Raw genomic sequence first — 25870 nt, forward strand, 5'->3', positions numbered from 1 at the left:
ATCAACAGATATTTTTTCAATATCTGTCATTTTGAAATCTTCCTCATTGAAATGGTTTTGGAAGAAGTTGTGTAGTATTTTAGTCTTCTCTTTGTCATCCCCTGTTTCAAAGCCATAATGGCAAGAGAGTGCCTGAATAGATAGCTTTGATCTGTTTACTGATTTAACACAACACCAAAACTTCTTAGGATTTTCTGTCAAGTCAGTAGAAAGAATTTTACTTTTGAATATGTTGAACACTTCACACTTCTCCTAATTTAAGTTTCATTCAGTTTTTGTTTGTCTATGAAGTAGAGCATTGAGTCCTACATTAAAAATTGCAGCAAAGCTCAGTCTCTTTTTGTAAGTAGCTTTTTAATGCAGCTGCCAAATCAAAGCAGGTTTTTCCCATTCCTCACAATTTTGGTGGAAGGTGTAAGACATATTGTACAGTAATGATGAACTTTTTTCATTCATCTTCAACATATTTGATAATGGTAATGAACTTTTCAGGTTGACTGCTTAATAGATGATATGATAGTTTTACAGTTATTATCACAGTTCCACCACCAGCATTGAGCCTATCTTTGTGATATACATTCCAGTTGTAATTTAGAATTTCACTGCTATCAGTATTTTGCCTCAGCCAGCTTTCTGTCCTTAGTACTATGTGGACATTGTTGCCATCTATATGTGAGAATGTTTTTCAGACCTTTCCATTGATGCTCCTGCAGTTAACTAATGCTGTGTTGACATTTTCTTTCTACAATCTGTCATGATGATTGCTAACATTCTTTGATTACTGATGATAGTATTGTCCCCTGTCTGAAAATAGAATGTATAGTATTGGACCTGTGAAAGGATTTCTCTATCCCTAAAAACCAACATGTGCATGCCACACATATTCTGTTACTCTAGTACCAACTTCCTGCACATAGTGCATGCCCCACCTTTTAATGCAGGTTCTGTAATTCTCTGTCAAATAGCAGAGATGAAGAAATCACATCCAAGATGATAGTAAAACTGTCTGAGCCTCTGTTTAAGCCTTTCATTCAGATCCAAACCAAAGGACTGTGATCATTTCCGGGAATGATACTGCAAAATGCCAGCTCTGCTTTCACCCTCCACATGAGGCTATCTGTCTTCACCAAAGCAAACAATTGCCTGTAGGAACCAAGGATGCCTCTGAATCCAGATATCAGGCATCATTCATGCTGACATGAGCCATGATTTGCAACTGGGTGCACCCAGGATTCTCAGTCACTGCCAGCAGAGCCTCCTCCACATGTCAAATGGTTCAAATGGCTCTGAGCACTATGCGACTTAACTTCTGAGGTCATCAGTCACCTATAACTTAGAAATAATTAAACCTAACTAACCTAAAGACATCACACACATTCATGCCCGAGGCAGGATTCGAACCTGCGACCGTAGTGGTCGCTTGGTTCCAGACTGTAGTGCCTAGAACTGCATGGCCACTCTGGCCAGCTCCACATCTCAGATGTGACCCAAGCCCCCCCCCCCCTGCCCCCATAAGCAAAGAGAATGGACACTAACCTTCCTTCCCAACTTATCTGATATTGCCCTAAGGGGCTCTACCATCTGCGTAATGCTGGCGGTCCCAGTGTCTGGTGTCTCATGAGAAACTTAAATGGGGCCACTGTCCTTTGCAGTTTGGTCCCTTCAACCCCGACAAACCAGACAAACAACCAGAGACTTAAATATGTTAATCATTCTCCTCCCCCCACCCCCCACCCCTCCACCCTCCCCCTCCCAAGTGTCGCACCGCAAGATCTTTAAAACATTTCTCGGGTATGGAATTCTGTGGGGTTCACCCACTATCATTTGCACTTACGAAGGCTGTTCAAGTGGGACCCACATGGTTGCAAAACCACAACATCATTTTACTGTATCATTTTACCAGTTTCAACCATTCAAGGGGTGACACCTATGATTGTCTGAAAAAAACCGAATGGGAGCCTATGCATTTGTGGTGATTCTAGGTCCACTAAAAATACCCAGTCCAACATTATTCTTTATCCAATACCTTGTCTGAAACAACTGTTAAATAAATTAGCCAGGGGCACTAGTTTTGAAAGATAGATCTGAAGAAAACAGGTCTATAACTACTGCTCGATGATCCATTGCATCAGTTACTAGTCTTAAATATGCCATTTGGCTTATAGATGTGCAATTGCTTACTTTGCGTTGCTAGTGTATCTGCCATTTTTGAAAAGTACTTAGAACTATCAATTCAAGGTATTCTGCACTCTGTTAATTATTTGGATGAGATCATTGATCATTGTTATGGTGTCAACACACATGGAATACCACAAGAACCATGAATCCCTTTTCAAATGACACTGCGGAAAGAGTAGTTTCTGTGCCCCCAACATCAAATACTTTGGATACACACTTATTCACAAGGCTATCACACCACTGCATGAACACATCACAGCAATCACTAACCTGAAGCAGTTTGCAGTCATTCCTGAACGTAATCCAAACTATGCCAACTTTATTCCCTAAGCGGCACAAATCGCACACTTCATAAATCAGCTACACAAGAAGGGTATCAAATTTGTATGGTCAACTGCCTGTCAGCAGGCTCTTCAGGGCCTTAAGGACAGTCACAAGGTGGTGCCATGTGTGATGCAGTATACACTGGACCTGTCATTGACACTTACGATGGACACATCCCAGTGTGAAACTGTGGTGGTTTTATCCCACAAGTTGCCAGATGGTTCTGAATGGTCAATTGCCTTCACTTCCAAAATGTTGGCTGTGGCGCAGCTCAAATATTTATAGATTCAAATGATGCTTTAGTGATTGTTTATGGGGTCAAAACATTTCACGTGTATTTATATGGGCAGAATTCCCCATTTGACTGGCCACAAATCCTTAATTTCAGTGTTTGGGCATCTTTCTAGGCTGCTGGAAAAGATGGTGTAGTGTCTGCAGTGCTGGGAGTTGTTTTTAATCAGGTACAACTGTGCAAACCATTTTCGCCCCACTGCCCAAAATGTCAACACAGAGCCCTGTCCTGCCTTCCTCATGGTTTCTATGTAGAATTCAATTACCAGGAAACTTTTTTTCCTGGGCTAACAAGTGTATAAACCCTGATCCAATTCCTGTTGACCACACATGAGGTAGCCATGGCATCATGCCATGACCCGGTTGTGGGGAAAGTTTCCTCTGTGTTGCAGAAGAAGAGACCAGTGCACATTTATACCCAGGCCAACTTGGCCTTTCACAGTTATTTTGCGTTGTGTTACTGGCTTAGTGCCCCAAAGGCCTTCACATTGGCCACAGATGACTCTGACTACCAGGTGGTAATAGCTTACTCCAGTTTCATCATGCTTCAAATTGGGAGATAATGTGCATAAAGTCGTTGGTCCAGTGGCACTTCTACATACCTGGCATCAATGTCAACATTTAATGCATGTGCCACTGCTGTTAGGCCTGCTCCCTCCATCAGGTGCCCTTATGTAATGTTTCTTGCTGTGACCTCATTCCGACCACCCATAGGATTTATTTTGCCGGGCTGTTTCAAGGAGTTATGTGGCTGCTGCTGGTGGACACACTTTCAAACTTCCCTTATGTGGTTTAGATACCATCAACTACCACCCCTGCTACTATCCGTGTGCTTTAAAGGATGTACACCATTAAGGGAATGCCATGCACCCTGGTTCTGAATAACAAGACCCAATTATGTCAATGCAGTTCCAACTTTCTGTTGCCATAATAGCAATGAACACCTCATCATCACCACCCTTTCACCCTCTATCCATTGCAGATTATGAGTGGATGGTCAATGCATTCAAAATATAGATGTGGAAGACTACACAGACATTGTCTACCAAGGAAGCCCCATACGGCTTCCTCACAACGTCTCAACCCGTCGCCGTCAGCAGGGTCAGTCAGGTCAAAATATCCCTCCTGGCATCGCACGCTGTTAGATCTGCATCCCATGAAGCGTGCCAAGTCTGCATAACTGCCTACATGCATGACACATTTGTCTGGCTATGGACATTTGGCTAGCATCTGACATGATCCCAATAGGTCATCCTCAGCCACAGGGGGGGGGGGGGGGGGGGGTTCAGTTGACATTATGATCAGGCCCATCCATCTAATCCACCACGGCAACCAGCTCTGGTTGTGACCACAGTTGCAACCAGCTACCCTGCCCTGCCCCCACCTCTGATCTCCAGGTTCACAATCAGACATGGCTCTTGCCCTTGCCCCACACGTTGCACACCTTGGCACGTCGTCTGACCCCACTGCCCAGCTTGCTAGAGGGGATCACAATGTGGGAGTGTGTGGAGACATACTAAAGTTTATGCAAAATTTAAAATAAGTGAGTTTACACCAGTTATCACAGTAAAATACCTAGATATGGTTCACTTCTTCACAGAAGCACATGAAAATGGAAACTAATCTAAATCCTGTATATAAACAGAAACTCTTGGCACATTTGCTTGGCTCCCTTGCTCATGGATAACCATTCTACTATGCTTGATGAAATGAAAATATTACCTCATTCATCTATCTACTCAGATTTTGTTATCAAAGAAGCTAGTTAGTTAGCTACTTGTTTGATGGATCATATACACGATAAACATTCTTATACAGAACATGTCAACAGCTTTTCTTGTTGTTGTTGTGGTCTTCAGTCCAGAGACTGGTTTGATGAAGCTCTCCATGCTACTCTATCCTGTGCAAGCTTCCTTGTCTCCCAGTACCTACTGCAACCTACATGCTTCTGAATCTGCTTAGTGTATTCATCTCTTGGTCTCCCTCTACGATTTTTACACTCCACACTGCCCTCCAATACTAAATTAGTGCTCCCTTGGTGCCTTAGAACATGTCGTACCAACCGATCCCTTCTTCTAGTCAAGTTGTGCCACAAATTTCTCTTCTCCCCAATTCCCTTCAATACCTCCTCATTACTTATGTGGTCTACCCATCTAATCTTCAGCATTCTTCTGTAGCACCTTATTTCAAAAGCTTCTCTTCTCTTCTTATCTAAACTATTTCATCTATATCTACAGAACAAACATAAAACAAATATATCTATTAAATAAATTTAAAATGAAAAAATATTTATATGACAACATTCTGGCCATTTACAGTTTCCATCCTTTGATGTTTGTAAGGAGTTGTTATGAAGAAACACCTTTAATCTACATTTGAAAACACTTCTGCTATCTGTCAGACATTTTATTACCATGAATAGATTACCAACTAATTTTACAGCTGCGTGTTTCACCCCTTTCTGTGCCTAAGTTAGATTTATTTAAAGGTACTGGAGATTAATTTTCCTTCTGATGTTTCACTTGTGGATATCTCTGTTGGATTGTTGGAATTTTGTAAGTGAATAAATATACTGTGAGACTTGGTTAATATACCCAGCTGCTTAAAGAGATGCATTGTGTGAACCCCACACATAATTTTAATTATTTTGCCTTGTGCAATGAATACTGCTGCCTGAGTGATCTATTACCCCAGAATATTACCCCATAAAATACCAGTGAATTAAAATATGAAAAATATGTTGACTTACTTACACGTATATCCCCAAAGTTAGCAATTCTACTTTTGGCAATAATAGCTGAACCTAAATGTTTTAGTGAGTCTACTGTATGGTTTTACCAGTTCAAGTCTTCATCAACAGGCACACCTGAGAACTCAGAACTTTCTACTCTATTGATTGTTTTCTTATTGCTATACTAGGTTAATAGGAGGTGGGATAGTTTTGACAGTACAAAACTGGATGAGCAGCATTGTTTTGAAGCCCATTTGTTCAAAACCAGTCAGTAACATTCTCAGTAACTATTTCCTGTGTTGTATTATATGCAGACAGAGCTAATTTTGCCTCCTGATTTAAATAAGATCTCAAGTCATTAACATACAGTAAGAACAAAAGTGGGCTGCTGACCGAACCTTGATGGACTGCCATTGTAATTTCTCCCCATGCAGATAATGTGGTATCCCTCTTTGCATAACTCAAAGAATGTAGGGTAATTTTCTGCATTCTGTTTTGTAAATAAGAACTAAACCAGGCATGTGCTGAACTAAGTATTCCATTAGAATTTAGCTTCTCTATTAGAACAGTATGACTGACACAATAAAATGACTTCAATAAGTCACAGAAAATACAAGCTGGTGATATTTTATCACTTAAAGATTTTATTAAGTGCTCAGTAAATGTATTTATTAATGGATGACTCAGTAGGATGGCTCTTTATCCAAAGTGTGAATGGCTAAGTATCCCATTAATTCATAGGTGTGTAACAATCCTGGAGTATGTCACCTTCTCAAAAATTATCAAGGAATGGCACTGGGCACATCTCTGAAATAAACCTTTTTATAGAGAAGTCTAAGTACGGCACATTTCAAATTGTCTGGGAAATCATCCTGAATTACTGATGCATTATGTAAGTGACTAAGAGTGTAACATTTTTTAGGGCAACAACTTTTTAGTGTCATTTTTAAGCTGGATTTAAAATCTTCAGTAGTCAGCCTTAGTGTTTCTGAACTGTATATGGAACTAAGTCATGTGATTCACTAGCCGTGTGTCATGATCTGACAATCCATTTAGCACAGGGTAGGCATATACATCTTTAACTTCTTTCAATGCTGTGACATAGTCACATATTAACACAGAGATCCAGAAAGTGTAGAATTTTTTTTATTTCTGTCAACTTTTGGTCCTTAGACTATCAGTTTTGGTCAGCAATAACCATCTCCAGATCTGCAGCAAAACCTGGCAATGAAATACAACTAGTAGAATGTTTATGTCTCACAACAATAAAATATGTCATAAGGAAAAGTGTTATTTTCATAGATGTGGAAACATGCATTTAAAATATGATGAGGCGTACCCATTGTACAACATGTCATAATATAACCAACTCACTCATAGTGGTGTTGTCAAAAAAAAAAAAAAAAAAAAAAAAAAAAAAAAAAAAAAAAAAAAAAAAACTTAGGATTGGCACACATATTTAAAATATGGTTTAAACTAGACCACAGTAGTGGCAGAATAATACTGTTCATAACAAATTGGAGTACAGTAGCCACAATGTATTTTTGTGTTGTAAGCTCATTAGGTGGTGCTACTGTAAATCGACACATATTTGTCAATTATAAGATTGTATAGAATATATTAAAATGAGAAATACAACAGATAAAGTCTATAGAGAGCTTACCTAGTGTATAAGTTACTACAGTGATAAAATGTAACAAATTAAAAACATGAGTAAAGTTAAATTTAAAATTGTTAAAAAGATAAATGATTATATGGCAATATGTGATTCTGAGATGCTCCTGTGGCCATTTTAGATAAAAATAATGACATATCCAAGAACAAGCTTCTGGAGCTTAGAAGGTAGGAAGGAAGTGATATGGATGGAAACAAAAGACTAAAGTAAGTAATCAGTACCTTCTGTTGCTGAAGCCACCAGAATGCAGCATAGGTGAGGAATTCCAAGACAAACACAGTAAACTAATAGATGTATTTCATTTCCCATGCTTTGTGGCAGATCTGAAGATGGTCACTGATATCCAAAACTGGTAATCTGATGGCCAAAAGTTTTGTGACCATTGATGGAAATTTTTTCTTAAACTTCTGCTTGTTGTCTGAATATTTCTATAAGGATACTACTATTTTGAGCAATTCAGGTAGGGAACTAAATTATTAATGGTTAACAGCATCTGTAGATCCTTCAAGAAATTTACATTAAAATCACCTCAAATTAATGCTCTCTTCCTTCTGCCTGACTGTAAACAGAATAATTCATCAGAATTTTTCATGAAAATTTCCCAACTACCTGACTACTATAACAGTCACAAGAAGCTGTTGAGATCAGAATGTCTAAGAACTTTAAATGAGACAACAGCTATTCTCTTAGTGGCACATGGAAATTGGTGCACAGTGTTGAAAGGTTTTCAGAGATATAAACTGAGTTATCTATGCTCTAAGAAAATTAATGTTGCTACTAATGGTCTTCTGTCATAGGCATTGACATAATCTATCTTCAGTAACATATGAAAGTTCTGCAACATTGTGACATCTTCATGACATAATTATGTCAACTACATGTGAAAGTACCACATGGCTTATTACTACATCAGTTTTCTCCTGACGGTGAAGACAGAAGAAGTCACAAAAAATTAAAGTACACAAACAAACCAAGACTGTAAGAACACAGGGAAACATTTATTCTACAATGTTTCTGCTAAAAATTGTATTCTCATATTCTGCAGAGATATCAGCCTATATGTTGCATTATGTCAGTTGTCTATAATAATGGGGGGTTGAGTTCCTTGTGATCACACACATGTTAACTGAGCAGTGATTCCAAAACTTCTCTTAATGTATGTGTTATAATTTCTACCTATCCATGTGTGAGAGTTGCACTTGTTGCTGCTCGTGTATAAATTTTGGTTCTCATACTGGTGATGAGAACAAAAGCCGTGCTCATGCATCATTCTGATTTGTGTGTGAAACACTCATTTTACTTAAACATTTCTATAACTATTTGTTAAGATGCATTCATTTGACTGAAGAATGTTCTCCAGCTTATTTTCATTTAGCTGACCATTAAATACCAAATTCTCAAATTCATTATTTGAAGGTAAGTGTTCTTTCAGAATCAAAGACATAAGAAGCAAAAACTGTTCATCAGAAGGGTTAGGGCTAAGAAAGAAACTTATCAATCATTTACATTTGAATATTGAGACAAAATCAAATACTAGAAAGTCCAGGAAGGAATAGTAACAATATAGGCTGGACAGATTGCTATTCACCATATAGAGGAAGCGTTGAGTCACAGACAAGCACTGTGAAAGAGAGTGCTAAAATATTAAAGCTTTCGGACAAAGTCCTTCTGCAATAGAAAACATGCAGACATCATTTACACAGGCACAGCTCACACACACACACACACACACACACACACACACACACACACACACACAATCGCCAGTGTCTCAGGCTGCTAGAGCCCACACTGGGCTGTAGAGCCATAGGACAGCGGTCCTGTGTGTGGCAGTTATGCTTATGAGAATGAGTATGTGTTTTCTACTACAGAAGAAAAACTTTGTCTGAAAGCTTAAATGTTTTAGCATTCTTTTTCACTTTACCTGAATGTGAGTCAGTAGCTATATGCTGAGTAGCAATCAATTCTTTCAATATTGTTGAATACTGAGGCACATACATATAAATAAAATGATATATATCTGTTGTTACAATTCTTATAAATTGCAGTGATTGACTGCTATAAATCAGTTACTTCAAATACTGTTAGTGCACCCATGTATAAAATGTGAATATTCCACCTAGCCATATTCCATTTACCTCTAAATTTTCTGCAGTACTGTAATGTTTGCTTTTTGGTAGCTTGTAATCTGTAGAAGAATTAATTTGGGGTAAATAACATTTCTTTTGCAGTTGCAATTTAGTGGTGGTATCACAGTAGGCAGTGACAAAGACAGCTTGTGTCTAGGTTCTGCCAGTTTCCAAGATGATTACCTAACATCTCTTGCTCAAAAGAAAAGGGTTCCTCAGTACCTCTCACCACTTTCAGACAGGTAGGACATATTTAATTAGTTTTGATAAAAATCTATGATGCCAGATAAGATAAGATTACTAGTATACAACATGTTATGTAACTTCATCGATTGTACAAAGTTTGATACAATACTTGAAAATCAGTTTTTGTCATGCTTTGTCCTCACAGCACTGTTGGGTCTGAATGACCTGCACTTCATTTTTAATATTCACCAACGTATCTCACTTTTGTCCCCAAGGAAGGAACTAAGAGTTATCAAAGATAGGATAATGCCATTTTCTTTTAAGGGCTATAACTCACTAGGCATCCTGACTGTGACAGCCTGACTGTGGCAGTCAATAGAATAATGATGGTTCATAGTAACCCATGCACTATAGTCTGTTTCATGAATGATGGTGGTTCATGCAGGTCGAGGCATGGACTGCCAGTTCCAATTGATAATTGCGGTACAAGCATATATGTGCTTTGTGCTTGAAAAAAGCATGTATCCTGCAACTGTATCTCTCATTTGTTTATGTAGAATTTGTTGCTTACCACTTACATCAGTGATGACTAGTTGGAACAAATGGAATAAAAATTTGCTAAATAACTTGTTACAATCACATTTAATCCTTGCATTGGCTACGACATTCACAACAGAATGCTGAGAATACTACCGAACACTCATTGGCTGTTGGAGATTGTGTAATGTAAGAGCACAGGCAAGCCAAACTCAACTGCCATCATTTGTGACTCCAAATATAGGCAAGTATGATTTCCTGACTGCAGCAGCTATTAAAATATGTGGGTTTGCATGCTGATCGGCCAGCTCTGCTCAAGACAGTTTTGAGCAAGGTGTCTTATGGAGAATGTATGTGGATGTCTACAGTCTCTGCATGCTAGTCAAAGCAGGCAGACCTTGTTTGAATTCCAAAACTAAATCTGTGAAAACTTTAAATACGGGGAAATTTGTTTGTGAAATTTAAAGCCAAAAGGCAATTTGGGGTGTGTTGTGTAAAAAATACACTGAGCATGATGTGAAGGGAAGAAGATGGGAGTGAATCACAAATATCATGTGTGAGGAGAATTGGATTGAAAATGAAAAGAATGAATTTGATAATTGAAATATACACTCCTGGAAATGGAAAAAAGAACACATTGACACCGGTGTGTCAGACCCACCATACTTGCTCCGGACACTGCGAGAGGGCTGTACAAGCAATGATCACACACACGGCACAGCAGACACACCAGGAACCGCAGTGTTGGCCGTCGAATGACGCTAGCTGCGCAGCATTTGTGCACCGCCGCCGTCAGTGTCAGCCAGTTTGCCGTGGCATACGGAACTCCATCGCAGTCTTTAACACTGGTAGCATGCCGCGACAGTGTGGACGTGAACCGTATGTGCAGTTGATGGACTTTGAGCGGGGCATATAGTGGGCATGCGGGAGGCCGGGTGGACGTACCGCCGAATTGCTCAACACGTGGGGCGTGAGGTCTCCACAGTACATCGATGTTGTCGCCAGTGGTCGGCGGAAGGTGCACGTGCCCGTCGACCTGGGACCGGACCGCAGCGACGCACGGATGCACGCCAAGACCGTAGGATCCTACGCAGTGCCGTAGGGGACCACACCGCCACTTCCCAGCAAATTAGGGACACTGTTGCTCCTGGGGTATCGGCGAGGACCATTCGCAACCGTCTCCATGAAGCTGGGCTACGGTCCCGCACACCGTTAGGCCGTTTCCGCTCACGCCCCAACATCGTGCAGCCCGCCTCCAGTGGTGTCGCGACAGGCGTGAATGGAGGGACAAATGGAGACGTGTCGTCTTCAGCGATGAGAGTCGCTTCTGCCTTGGTGCCAATGATGGTCGTATGCGTGTTTGGTGCCGTGCAGGTGAGCGCCACAATCAGGACTGCATACGACCGTGGTACACAGGGCCAACACCCGGCATCATGGTGTGGGGAGCGATCTCCTACACTGGCCGTACACCACTGGTGATCATCGAGGGGACACTGAATAGTGCACGGTACATCCAAACCGTCATCGAACCCATCGTTCTACCATTCCTAGACCGGCAAGGGAACTTGCTGTTCCAACAGGACAATGCACGTCCGCATGTATCCCGTGCCACCCAACGTGCTCTAGCAGGTGTAAGTCAACTACCCTGGCCAGCAAGATCTCCGGATCTGTCCCCCATTGAGCATGTTTGGGACTGGATGAAGCGTCGTCTCACACGGTCTGCACGTCCAGCACGAACGCTGGTCCAACTGAGGCGCCAGGTGGAAATGGCATGGCAAGCCGTTCCACAGGACTACATCCAGCATCTCTACGATCGTCTCCATGGGAGAATAGCAGCCTGCATTGCTGCGAAAGGTGGATATACACTGTACTAGTGCCGACATTGTGCATGCTCTGTTGCCTGTGTCTATGTGCCTGTGGTTCTGTCAGTGTGATCATGTGATGTATCTGACCCCAGGAATGTGTCAATAAAGTTTCCCCTTCCTGGGACATGAATTCACGGTGTTCTTATTTCAATTTCCAGGAGTGTATAATAATTGAAATATATAATTACCACTCAAATGCAATTCTGTTTTCCCATTAGAGCAGATTATCATTCGTAAAATAATCTCCCCATATACTGATCATCAAGTCTCTCTGCTTGCAGAACCTGGGAGAATTTCAGCTCTGGAGCAACATCTAATGTGTCTTCAAATCTATGGCAATTTCTTTCTTCCACATAACTATGCACAACACATAATGCTTTTATTGTACCAATCACAAATTCTTCTCAATCATCAATTATCAATTGGGATATGAGAAATTCTCCTTTATTTGCCAAAATGTCAAATGCACATTCTATAAACTACCTAGCCTGAGACAGTTGGTAGTTAAAGATTCTTTTGTTGTTTGTTAATCTCCATCCTACATTAGGAAGGACACATTAAATTTTCAACATATACCAAATGCCTCACTCCGACAGTGACATGACATTGTTTTTCCATTGGTTCATATGGGACTTTTCTCCCATATTCATTAATTTTTATTGATGAGTTAGCCATGCAAAATTGATTCTTTAAGAACAGGTGTGTCACTACATTTTCCAAAAGGTTATGAAATTATTGCACTGACATTCTTGCATAGTTAAAAAAAAAAGATCTGAGTAGTTTCTAAAGATTTTTAAAATGATTTGTAAATAAGCCCTTTTTGTGTCATTCTAGAGGTATATGATGAATCCAATTTCTTTTTCTTCTTTTTTTCTGTGACAAAAGGTAAGTAAGCAACGACAACATCTTCCAAATCCATCTTGCTCAGCTGATCAGTCATGACTAACCATCACTGGCTAATAAAGCTGACCAACTAAACTGGCTGCTCAACATTTCGGCTGTCTCGTCCAGGCTACCACTGCAAGGCTGCCTAGTGCATTATAGCCCTGAATGCATTTGTCAGCAGTACTAAATGTTTCAGCTCCAGAAGGTAAAAACTGGCCAGAAATTCTGTCACATAGTGATGCAGCTTTCTCAAGTGAATTTTGCTTTTGATATCTCCACATGTGTATAATTGGATAGATAAAAAAATCTGCTCACCACTTGGCGGCAGGAGAAAAAACATATAGAAGTTAAGTAAATGTGCAAGCATATGGGACCAGTGGTTCCCCCTTCTGGGAGAAGGGTTGAAGGGGAAGGAAGAGAGATGAGGGAAAAGGACTTTTGACCTTTAGGAAATGGGGAGCATTGTGTAAAAGCTGCTGAGAACCCTGAGTCTGGTAGGATATACAAGGACTGTAAACAGCATCAGATGTTGGATGATCACTGTGATGCCACATAGGTGGCACTTACTCATGTGGGACGACATTATTGGAATCTGATAGCATTTGAAATGGACCTCATTGTGGGTCTCCATTTGACAGGCAGGTCAAATTGTGCAATATCCATATTTGTAGGGTGTTAGGATTTAACAGTGGCCCACTGTTGTACTGCAGGATAACTTGAGATTAGGCATACCCATCATCAAGATTCTTGTCAATGTCTGATCACCACAAAGGATGATGCTGTGCTATGCACCAACCATACTGTAACCCCTTTACATCTGCACCCGGCATCCGAAAACAGGTAATGGGTTCCCTGCAACACTCTGTGTCATCTACACCATTATTTGGAGACCAGCAGCAGCTGTACTAAGAAATTACTGCCCCATGAATAGGCTGCCATTAACACCATAAAACAAATGGCTGAATTTGGAGTGGTGGCGTGACCAGGAAGCATCGACTGCTGGTGAACAGTGCTGAATGAAGTTTATGCACTGCCACAGATGTCCATTGTCAGGAAGTATGGTCATGAGTTGAGGAGAGGTTCCATTCTTCCAGTGTCTTGAAGAGCCACAGCAATGTTATTCCTGGTGTCACGGTGTGGAGAGACATTGGATAGTAGTGATTGAGGGAAGTCTAATGTCCCAATGATACATCACGGACATCCTGCATCCTCATGTGACAGTATCATGGTGACATTTTTCAACAAGACACTGCTGGTCCTCACTGTCATGCTCCTATATGAACTGTCTGCATGATGCTGAGGTACTCCCAAGGCTACCAAGATGCTCATATCTGTCCCTGATAAAACATGTGTAGCACCAACTCAGAAGTCAATTCCATACCAGTGCCAGTATACAATGCATCAAGAACCAGTTACAACAGTTGTGCACCATCTCATCCCAGGAGTGGATACAACAGATTTATGAGATACTTCCCAACAAAATCATTACATACATCCAGCCCGGAGGGTGCAAATTTAAACTATTATCTGTGTGTATACTGCAAAATTCTTCATAAATTTGACTCATCTTTCAAATCTCTGCAATAACATCAGATACCCTTTCAACCCGTGAAATTGCATTTTGCTTCCTCCTCCCTTCTGGGTTCTTCACTTTTTTGTCAGGGACTGTATGTGGCATAAATTGTAAAAATATTAAAAGTATAAAATAAGATTTTGTGAGCTGTTCCTGGTTTCAGTTTTGCTATGATCTTTAAGGCTGTCTTTGGCAGTGTGAAAACCATTTTCATATTAGTTTAGTAGGTCCCACCTCTCAGCACTAGTCCACAAGACAGGAAATGATACTATAATCCAAAATACACAGCCTTAGGGTTTTTGAATTAAGTTGTGGAGTCAGTCCTGACAAAACTCTACCATCTGGTGAGAAAGATGTATGAGACAGGTGAAATACCCTCAGACTTCAAGAAGAATATAATAATTCCAATCGCAAAGAAAGCAGGTGTTGACAGATGTGAAAATTACCGAACTATCAGTTTAATAAGTCACAGCTGCAAAATACTAACGCAAATTCTTTACAGACGAATGGAAAAACTGGTAGAAGCCAACCTCGGGGAAGATCAGTTTGGATTCCGCAGAAATGTTGGAACACGTGAGGCAATACTGAACCTACGACTTATCTTAGAAAATAGATTAAGGAAAAGCATACCTACGTTTCTAGCATTTGTAGACTTAGAGAAAGATTTTGACAATGTTGACTGGAATACTCTCTTTCAAATTCTAAAGATGGCAGGGGTAAAATACAGGGAGCGAAAGGCTACTTACAATTTGTACAGAAACCAGATGGCAGTTATTAGATTCAAGGGACATGAAAGGGAAGCAGCGGTTGGGAAGGGAGTGAGACAGGGTTGTAGCCTGTCCCTGATGTTATTCAATCTGTATATTGGGCAAGCAGTAAAGGAAACAAAAGAAAAATTTGGAGTAGGTATTAAAATCCATGGAGAAGAAGTAAAAATGTTGAGGTTCGCCGATGACATTGTAATTCTGTTAGAGACAGCAAAGGACTTGGAAGAGCAGTTGAATGGAATGGACAGTGTCTTGAAAGGAGGATATAAGATGAACATCAACAAAAGCAAAACGAGGATAATGGAATGTAGTCAAATTAAATCGGGTGATGCTGAGGGGATTAGATTAGGAAATGAGACACTTAAAGTAGTAAAGGAGTTTTGCTATTTGGGGAGCAAAATAACTGATAATGGTTGAAGTGGAGAGGATATAAAATGTAGACTGGCAATGGCAAGGAAAGCGTTTCTGAAGAAGAGAAATTTGTTAACATTGAGTATAGATTTAAGTGTCAGGAAGTCATTTCTAAAAGTATTTGTATGGAGTGTAGCCATGTATGGAAGTGAAACATGGACAATAAATAGTTTGGACAAGAAGAGAATAGAAGCTTTTGAAATGTGGTGCTACAGAAGAATGCTGAAGATTAGATGGGTAGATCACGTAACTAATGAGGAGGTATTGAGTAGAATTGGGGAGAAGAGGAGTTTGTGGCACAACTTGACTAGAAGAAGGGACCGGTTGGTAGGACATGTTCTGAGGCATCAAGGGATCACAAAATTTGGAATTGGAGAGCAGCGTGGAGGGTAAAAATCGTAGAGGGAGACCAAGAGATGAATACACCGAACAGATTCAGAAGGATGTAGGTTGCAGTAGGTTCTGGGAGATGAAGAAGCTTGCAGAGGATAGAGTAGCATGGAGAGCTGTGTCAAACCAGTTTCAGGACTGAAGACAACAACAACAACATATGGAGATAAACTCATTAACATAAATAGGGTGTATATTAATTTTGTTGGACGTGTGGTCAAACTCCTGCTTCCATGAAATCCTCTCATTTATTCATAAGACCAAAAACGTATGTCCCGAACAGTTCTTTGTCCAAATTTCATCATTCATAATATTTTGACTGTCTGGACCACTTGTTTAAAAGTGAAAAATATATGTTCTGCCTTTTCTTAAGCTACCTCACTTTAATTTGAGCTCTCACCTTTTAGTAAAACTTGGAACCTCCCACTAAGGCTCAGCTCACTGTCCGCAAAATGGTCAAAAGATATGTTATTGGAATACATAGTGATCAGATTCTTATTATCTAGAGCACTTGGGTAGTGTTTTACTGTCATACACACAAGAATGGCTGTAAAATGGAGCACTGAGTGATAGCAAAATTTATATTTCTTGATCTCATCTGTCTACTCTCTAGTACTTCTCATTATCATGTATAACTTCTGTATACTGTTGTCTATTGTTTAAACATGTCTCTAGTAATTCCACAAGTTTTTCAGTGACACCACTCACTGTAACTTTCTCCAAAAGTGCATTGTGATGTACTGTGTTCAAAGCTTTGAGAGATCCAAGAATACTCTTGCTATTTGGGAATTTTCAATTATTTTTTCAAGCATGCATTAGGCAATCAGCAATGTTGCTGACATGGTATTCGAACCCGTTGTGAAGCCATGCTGGAAATCACATAGTGTATTAACATTGCTGTCGCCATCACCTTCCTTTGAAGGATCTGGGTATTGCCTGTTCTGAACCCACCAGCAAAATCATTCTCATCTTTCCCATTTAGCTGAAAGATGATTTATTCTAGACAGTACTGTCACCATTTTGTGTTACTTATGCCACTTTCTGGTGATGACTGCTTCTCCTTTCATGTCAGCAGATGCTGGAATTGAAGTTGCACTGCACACGTTCACTGGTTTCATTTTCTCCATGGCTTTTCAGATCACTTTTTTTCTCATCATATAAGCTTCCCTTGCAAAGTAGACTTTCTTGATTTGGAACTTTATGTTATTCATACCTTACGAAATCTCTTTGTAGATGTTCATGCTTGCAACCAATGCATGTGTTGGCTTTTGTGTCCTCTGTTCCTCCTGATAGCACCAATGACAGTGTTCTTAAAAAATAAATTAATAAAACAAATCTAAATCTATAATTCTCAGAAGATGCTTTGTCTACTCATAATGTTTGCATTATAACCACTGGAGATGCTACAAAACCATGAATTGTGTCTTGTGAATGAGCTTTCCAGTTTTCCATATGCTGAAGACAGGAAACAAAAATAATTGTGACAGTTATTGATATGTGGTGTTTATTTTGCAGTTGGTGCATATAAGTATTTTTAGTAACTATGCTCAAGTCCCTTGACCTAGTTATAGAAATAGGAATGAAACTCAGTGATATATACTTTGGATATTCAAGCACATCTTTGAAATGTAAGCTGTAGTCACTTCTGAGCTTGCTCAAAGAACACATCAGCTTATGAACCATGTTCTTCCTGCCGATAATATAACTAAAATTTTGCAACAACATAGAATACATTTGGTACTAGGTGATGGTCTGGCTACTTCCTGGATGGCACAGAAATAGCTCACTAAATTTGCTTGGTATTTTCTTGTCATTTCCATTGAATAATTTGAGTGATGTTCACATAAGGTGTGACATCTGTTTATTAATCTATGGTTTTGAATCCATGGAAGTCATTTCATGTGAAAATTGCAACTAATCTTGTCTTTTACATTGCAACTTATGTATCCTAGCCACCATTGGGGCAATAAAGAAGGGACAAATGCTTCAGTACTTCATAGCTCTGAGGTAATGGACTCGTGCTGTGAAATGAAGGCTGAATTGGATCATAGCCCTAGTCACAGTGGAGGCCAGTTTGTTATCAATTTCATGACAGAGCTACAGACAGCCATGTGGATAATCAATAATGAAATCTTAACAAAATTTCTCCATCACATGCCCTCTTTGTACCTCCAGTGCCCCATAGTGTCAAAGATAATATTTTTTTATAGCACACACTTTATAAGGCATTTTTCTGCCGCTGCTGTCATAATTTTTTGATTTCATAAATTCTGGCCCTGAATAATTTATAAACTGAGATTTGATATGTGTCTACTCTGACTTCTAAATTTTCATACTACTTGAGTGTGACACAGGACAGCATGTAAACACAGGCCATTGTGAAATGCAGAATGCATAATATTTTATTAATTCATGCCATTTTAAGGACACTCATATTACATGTATTTCTATGTTATTAAAATGGACTTTTGTCGTAAAGTTATAATGGTAAGTCATAATGTATTTGTATTAGTATAACATATACATTAGTACCACTTATCCATTAGTTTGCTGAAGAGAGCAGTGAACAAAAAAAGAAATTAATCATCAAACTATATTCTCTAATATTGTCTAAAACAGTGTAATTTATTAATTTTATGCCTGTTGAAATCTACTCATTCAGAGTTAAAGATGTCATTAAGCTAGGGTTGAAGTGTGTTCTTGTCTGAAAAGAGATTTTCTGGACAGTTGTTTGACAAAAAGGGGAAAGGCGAACAATTGAGGGTGCAATATCAGTGAATACTGACTTCCTGAACACACTACTGAATACTTTTGTTTATGAAATCAGTAGAGCACATTATTGTATAGTAACAACACATGATGCAGTTTTATCAGTCATTTTTCCTTAACAGTGACTGAAAGATGTCACACTTGTTGGCAACAAATGCTAGTTGCAATGAACACACAACTAGGGAGGAGTTCATAGTGCACATCACCCTTTTTGTGCCACCAAATGCAAAATATTATCCGTTTGCACTGTCCTTTGTTTGAGGTGATGCCTAAGCCTTTTGTTAGGCTCACATTTTTTTTTTTTAAACACAAAAATGCCTCAAATCCCTCACCAGTAACAATATTGAAAAGGAATGCTCAGTGAGGAAACTGATGAAGTAAAAGCAAAAATATTGTAATAGTCACCGTTTTGATTTCAGTTGCTTTGACATCTGAACCTTGCCTATTGAAAGCAAATTTTGCATAAAAGTTATATAGTTGCAATTCATCAGATATGTAAATTATCTGAAGTTTCTGGATGTGGAAAATCATTCATGCCAGGGTGATCTTTCTGTAAACTCAAACTATAAAGGTGGCATTTCCTTCTTTTGGAAACTACTCATAATCACTCTCATAATTATGAAGCTAAAATATGTACTCTTCTAGTATAGAACACTGTTACTTCAGTACATGCTTAACATTATCTGAAAAGGATGACATCAACTAAAGTTCATGAAACGTTAGTAATATGATCAAATTTTATATTCATCTTTTTGATAGTATTTGTAAAATTATTGTTATCAGTTATGAAAATTAAAGATTGCTACTAAGCCTAAAGGTGACATGTTGAGTTGCAGACAGGTACGACGAAAAGACTGTTACATACTGAGCATTTGGCCAACGCCTTCTTCAGAAAAGAAGGCAAAACACCACACACATTCACACAAGCAGGCACACCTCACAGACATGGCCGCTATCTCCAGCCACTCAGGCCAGACTGCAACTGTTGTGTTGAACGAAATCAGCAATCTAGAATGGGGCAGGGAAGGGGGAGGAATAGCAGCTTATGGGTGGAGGGAGAGCATGCAGGGACAGCAGGACAAAGCAGCTGCCAGGTGTAGCATTGGGAGACTGTGGGGAGTGTAAGATGGGAAGAATGGGCAACAGGAAGTGGAAAAGGAGAGGAGCAAAAAGAGGAAAAGACTGGTGGATGTGTTGGCAGAGAGCGGTGCATAATAAGGGCGGGGGGCAAGAATTGGGAGGAGATGATAGCACAGAGGGGGGCAGGGGAGTAGGCTATCATCAATTGAGCACAGAATAACTTCAGGAGCAGAGAACGTGTTGTAAGGATAACTCTCATCTGCGCAGTTTGGAAAAGCTCATAGTGGAGGGGAGGATCCAAATGGCCCGACTTGTGAAGCAGCCACGGAAGTCAAGCATGTCATATTCAGTTGCATGTTGTGCCACAGGGTGGTCCACTATGTTCTTGGAAACAATTTGGCAGTGGCCATTGATCCTGCTGGATAGCTAGTTGGTAGCCATATCAATATAAAAAGCTGTACAATGATTGCAACAGATCCAGTATATGACATGGTTGCTTTCACCGGTGGCCTGGGCTCCGATGGGGAGATAAGCCTGTGACAAGAGTGGAATAGGAAGTGCTGGGCAGGTTGATTGGGCAGGTCTTGCACCTGGGTCTTCACACCAGAGATATGATCCATGTGACGAGAGACTGGGTTTGGGAGTGACATAGCGATGAACTAGGATGTTGTGGAGTCTGGTTGGTGATAGAACACCACTTCAGGTGGGGTGAAAAGAATCTTGGGTAGGACATCTCTCATTTCAGGATATGATGATAGATGATCAAAACCCTAATGAAGGATGTGGTTCATTTGTTCCAGTCCAGGGTGGCATTGGGTGACAATGGGGGCACTCCTTTGTAGCTGCTTCTTCGGGGTGGAGAGAGAATTGAGGTTGTATCAGGATATGGCACAGGAAATCTGTTTGTGGACAAGGTCTGAGGGATAGTGCCTGTCTGTGAAGGCCATTGTGAGAACTTCAGCATACTGGACAAGGGAGTTCTTGTCACTGCAGATATGCCCATCCCCAGGTGGCCAGGCTGTACAGGAGGGATTTTTTGGTGTGGAAGAGATGGTAGCTGTTGAAATTAAGGTGCTGTTGCTGGTTGGTGTGTTTAATGTGGACAGAGGTATGGTTGGAACCATCAGAGAGGTGGAGGTCAAGTGCCCCAGCCCCTTGTCACAAGGACCATATCCCTGTGGAAGACCCAGGTGCAAGACCTGCGCAACCCACTCACCTAACGTTTCCTTTTCCAGTCCTGTCATGGGCTTGGCCTACTCCATCAGAGGCTGGGCCTGGTCCACCTGTGAAAGCAGCCATGTCATGTATCAACTCTGGTGCAGTCATCGCAGTGTTTTATGTTGGTATGACTAGCAACCTGCTGTCCACCAGGATGAATGGACGCTGCAAAACTGTGACCAAGAGCAAAGTGGACCACCATTTGGCACAACATGCAGCTGAACATAACTTGCTTGACAACACTGGCTGCTTCACAACTCGGGCCATCTGGATGCTCCTCTACATCACCAGCTTTTCTGAACTCCACATATGGGAGTTATCATTGCAATACATTGTCTGCTCCCAAAATCATCCCAGCCTCAGTCTAAGGAAACCCATTTTCCTCATGCCCTCCACCCAAAAGTTTCCACCCCTTTTGTCATATTACCTCCTCCCAGTTCACACCTTCCACCCTGATCATGCTCCACTCTAATGATGCCACTGGTCTTATCCTCTTTTATGCTGCTCTCCTTTTTTACTCCTCATTTCCTCCCCCCTCCCTCCCCAAACAGCCTACCGACACTGCATCTGACAGCTTTGTCCTGCTGCCTTCAAGTCCCTGCATGCTTCACCACACAGTGTTCGTCTCTCTCCCCACCTGTACCATGCTGTCCTTCCCCCTTCCCTGCCCCACTCCTGATCACTGCTTTCATTGAATGTAACATTTCAGTCTGCCCAGAGCAGCCAGAGATAACAGTAATGTGTACTTGAGGTGTGCCTGCTTGTGTGAATATGTGCATGTTTTCCTTTTTTTCTGAAGATGGATTTGGTTGAAAGCTCAGTGTGAAACAGTCTTTTCATTGTGCCTATCTGTAACTTAATGTGTAATCATTATGGTGCGTAGCATTCTGTCCTTTTCATAATTGTTGATATTCCAACTTAGACTTTCCATTGTTTGAAAATTATTATTATGTTATTAGTAAATTTAGAAAGATAGAATGTTCAGCAAATTCACCAATGTATAGGGTAATGATCTGGGAAACATGACTCTCATTGTTTATAACCAAAAACAGATTCAGCATTACTGAAAAGGAGGTGATACTGCAAATTTTGGTTATCCTGGGAAGTTGCTATAAATCTTTGTTTGTTAAAGCCTCACAAATGGTACAGATGTTTCAAGCTGTCTCCACTGCCTGCAACACTGTAATAAACCCAAAGTAAACAATATGTCACCAGTGTTAGATTTTTTCCCATTTGCGACTTGATTTTATAGTGCTGAAATAACTTTCATAAAATTCAAGTATGCAAAATCCAATAAGTAACTGCCAGGCAAATGCTAGAACTTCAAGTAAGAAAATAACACTTTATAAACAAACTCACAGCAATACACTCATGATGTGTTACTGAATGGCATTCACTCAGTTTAGCAAAGTTATTTCTCCCTTGAAAATCAAACAACAATAAGAAATTAATTTGTGCTTACGAATATGGGAGCAGAAACGTGCTCAAGGAGCAACATGTTGTGATCACCTGGTCAGATGGCAGCTGGCATTTGGCAGCCAATTGTGGTGGCCACTGTAGGGTGAGGAACCTTGAGCATAAGCTGTTCTAATCTTGATGCAGCCACGAGCAGTTTTGTGGAAATCTTTGTGGAAGATTATGGTATTACTAGTGTGTTAGAAAGTGAAGCAAATTTTTTGAGATTTCATCAGACTGAATCTTTAGCAAACAGCCAAAATGTGGTTTAAGAAATAAATGAAGAAGTGTTCTCTAACTCAGGTCTTTATGCCTACATCATGCAATGTTTGCCACTAGACCACAAATAGATACAGCACTCTAACACTTCGAGTGCAAGATAACAGTTCGTCCAGGCACTTCTGCATCCTGCTGTGTTTCCAGATTGTGCAGATGGCCAGACGTAACTCAGCCTTAGTCTCTGCGGTAGACAGGTTTCGTATCTAACAGTAAGAATGTACAAAGCCAAAATAAGAATAAAAATTATGCTTTATACATTCTACTAGCATCATCAGACTTTATGTAAATTTCAGTCTGTTATTTTGTTATCAAAGGACAGACTTTGAATTTAAATGTGATTGCATAGAGCAGCCACCAGAAGAGGAAGCAGAGCTGACTATAGTTAAAAAGTGTAATGGCAGTTAGATGACAGGTACAGGAATTGTTCCTGATAACATGAAATAATGTGACCTGAGAACTGAAAAATTTTATTCTTGTTGAGAAAGAGTAGTAATTTTAACAAATTTTGCTGCACAGATGAACGTCTTCAGAAGATGTCATCTTTGTTAATCTTATTTAGCTGTTGCCACAAAGAAATTCTACCTCATTTATCATTTGTTCCTGGTCACTTTTTTAGCTCTGACTGGGAATGGATGGACATGATGATAACAACACCACAATGTACATCCCTAACAAGGCAACAAATAGACATTGTGATGGATTTTAATGCCCTGGTTACATCAGAATATCTTTTCCATACACTGAAGTTATCGCTGAGCTAAATTTATCCATAACAAGGGACTTAATTTTGAACCAATGCATAGAGCACTTTGTATAGCTGGTATTTAGAGTTGAGTGGAGAAGTGTGAGACATTGCCAAGGAGACAGTAGGCACTGACAGGTTGCATTTTATTTATGGGTAAACAGCTAAAATCAACCTCAAATTGAAATATATGGGTCTCCTGAGGTGTGTGAGGGTTGGCTCAAATGGTTCAAATGGCTCTGAGCACTATGGGACTCAACTGCTGAGGTTATTAGTCCCCTAGAACTTAGAACTAGTTAAACCTAACTAACCTAAGGACATCACAAACATCCATGCCCGAGGCAGGATTCGAACCTGCGACCGTAGCGGTCTTGCGGTTCCAGACTGCAGCGCCTTTAACCGCACGGCCACTTCGGCCGGCAGGTGTGTGAGGGCGATGGAGTTTTACCATCAGACAGGACAGATGCTATGGCTTTACTTTTCACCATTGATTGCCATCAGATGTTACTCTTACTTCAGAAAAATGTATATGCTGAATGCAAAACATGAGGAAAGTATGATCATATGGGGCATCAAACAAAATTTCCTACTGGATTGAGGACTTCTTGGTTGAGAAGAGACAGCATGTTATCTTGGATAGAGAGTCATTGACAGAAGCAGAAATAACTTCATTCATGCCCCCAGAAGGTATTTTGGATCCTTGTTTTCATATTGTATAATAATGACTTAGCAGACAATATTAATAGTAGCCTCAGGCTTTTTGTAGATTTTTCAGTAAACTGTAATGAAGTACTGCCTGAACACAGCAGCATGTTCAGTCAGATCTTGATAAGATTTCAAAGTGGTGCAATGACTGGTAGTGGTATGAGAAAAAATTTTCACATGCTCAAATTACAAGGGAACATGCATGTAATCCCAGGTAATACAGCTTTGTGTCAGAAAGTTAAAAGCTATATAAGAGCAAACATGTTCAACAAGGTGGCAGATAATTTAAAATGTAAGCCTATATTAAGTATAAATGTGTTTGAAAAATCTATCAGTGGAAAATCCAGGATGGAATGTAACAATATTATGACACTATTGTTGATGAAGGCCTTAATGGCTGAAAGCTTTAATTATGAGAGTCTTTTTAGTTGTGCCTATCTGTGATGCAGCATCTCTGCAATATGGTGAGTAGCGACTTTCCTTCTTATAATATTGTGTTTGAAAGATTTCTTTGAAAATATCTACAGTACCATTGTTTCTCTTCAATGAATAAATACATGCCTATACCATACTTATCTTACAGAACTAATAGTTCCTTCCTTTGGGAGGACAGAGGTACAGACAGGGGAAGGTTAAAAATGGAGAGTAAGTCATTCAGACCCCGGATAAGGGAACCCATGGGTAGTGAGGATGAGGTTGCACACACAACCAGTTATGTTCTTTCGGGGACGAGGCCATCTGTGAAAACAGCAGTATCATGTAATAGCTCTGTTACAGCATCTCTGAATTAAGTAGATGGAAATTGTCCTTACAACATATCCTTCTATTACATAAGACTCTTGGCATCAATCTCCGATAGATCCATTCTCACAACCACCTCCACTCCAGGCCCGATGACCTCCACTCCACTCATCTTATACCTACACCCTCCTCTCTGCAGACTCCCACTTCCTCTGTCCTAGGCCCCCTTTTCTCAGTCCAATAATTTACATTATTGTGCACTACACATAACTCCCCCTGCCTACATCACAAACAGACCAGTGCCAGTTTCATACATATGCTCGTTGTGTCTGTCTTCCAATTGATAGCTAACCTTCCCCAACCTGCAACCCCCCCCCCCCCCCCCATCTTTCTCCTCTCCCCAATAAAACACCTCACCTCATTTGGCTGCAGTACTGAAACAATATAATTAGCTGAAACAACGTAGCTATGCATGTATATATATTGTCTAATAAAGATATGAAGTGGACAGATAGCTACTCACCACACAGAAGAGGCGTTGCATGGCATATAGGCATATTGGAAAGACTGCTAGTTATTATAAACTATCATTCTAAGTACTTTAGCAGATGTAGACAACAAAACACACACATTCACATGAGCATAATTCACCCACACATGACCACTGTCATCTCCAAATATTACAGTCTCAGGTAGGCCTTATTGCCTGGAGATGGCAGTCATACTGGCATGTGCATACATGTGTGTTTTGTCTATATCTAATGAAAGAATTAATACAGTGGCTAATAATATCCAGCAGTCTTTTAAATGTAGCACGGCTGTCACTTTTCATCTCCTCTACGTAGTGAGTAACAATTTTCTTTTCAAATTGTTGTTATTCCATCTAAGATTTTCCATTGTTTATATGTGTATTCCCTTAGCTCTGAACAAGGGTTTGTC

General features: G+C 40.1%; 1 protein-coding gene across 1 annotated transcript in view; it reads left to right on the forward strand.

Moving 5' to 3' along the window:
* The window catches only part of LOC126195617 (uncharacterized), a 444247-nt gene that overhangs the window by 326107 nt on the left and 92270 nt on the right, over positions 1 to 25870 (forward strand). The window contains exon 25 of the mRNA XM_049934243.1: positions 9431 to 9570. Within this exon, the coding sequence (XP_049790200.1) occupies positions 9431 to 9570 (140 nt within the window). The remainder of the gene's footprint in view (positions 1 to 9430; positions 9571 to 25870) is intronic.

Source organism: Schistocerca nitens, chromosome 7, assembly GCF_023898315.1.
Source record: "Schistocerca nitens isolate TAMUIC-IGC-003100 chromosome 7, iqSchNite1.1, whole genome shotgun sequence".
Classification (NCBI taxonomy): domain Eukaryota; kingdom Metazoa; phylum Arthropoda; class Insecta; order Orthoptera; family Acrididae; genus Schistocerca; species Schistocerca nitens.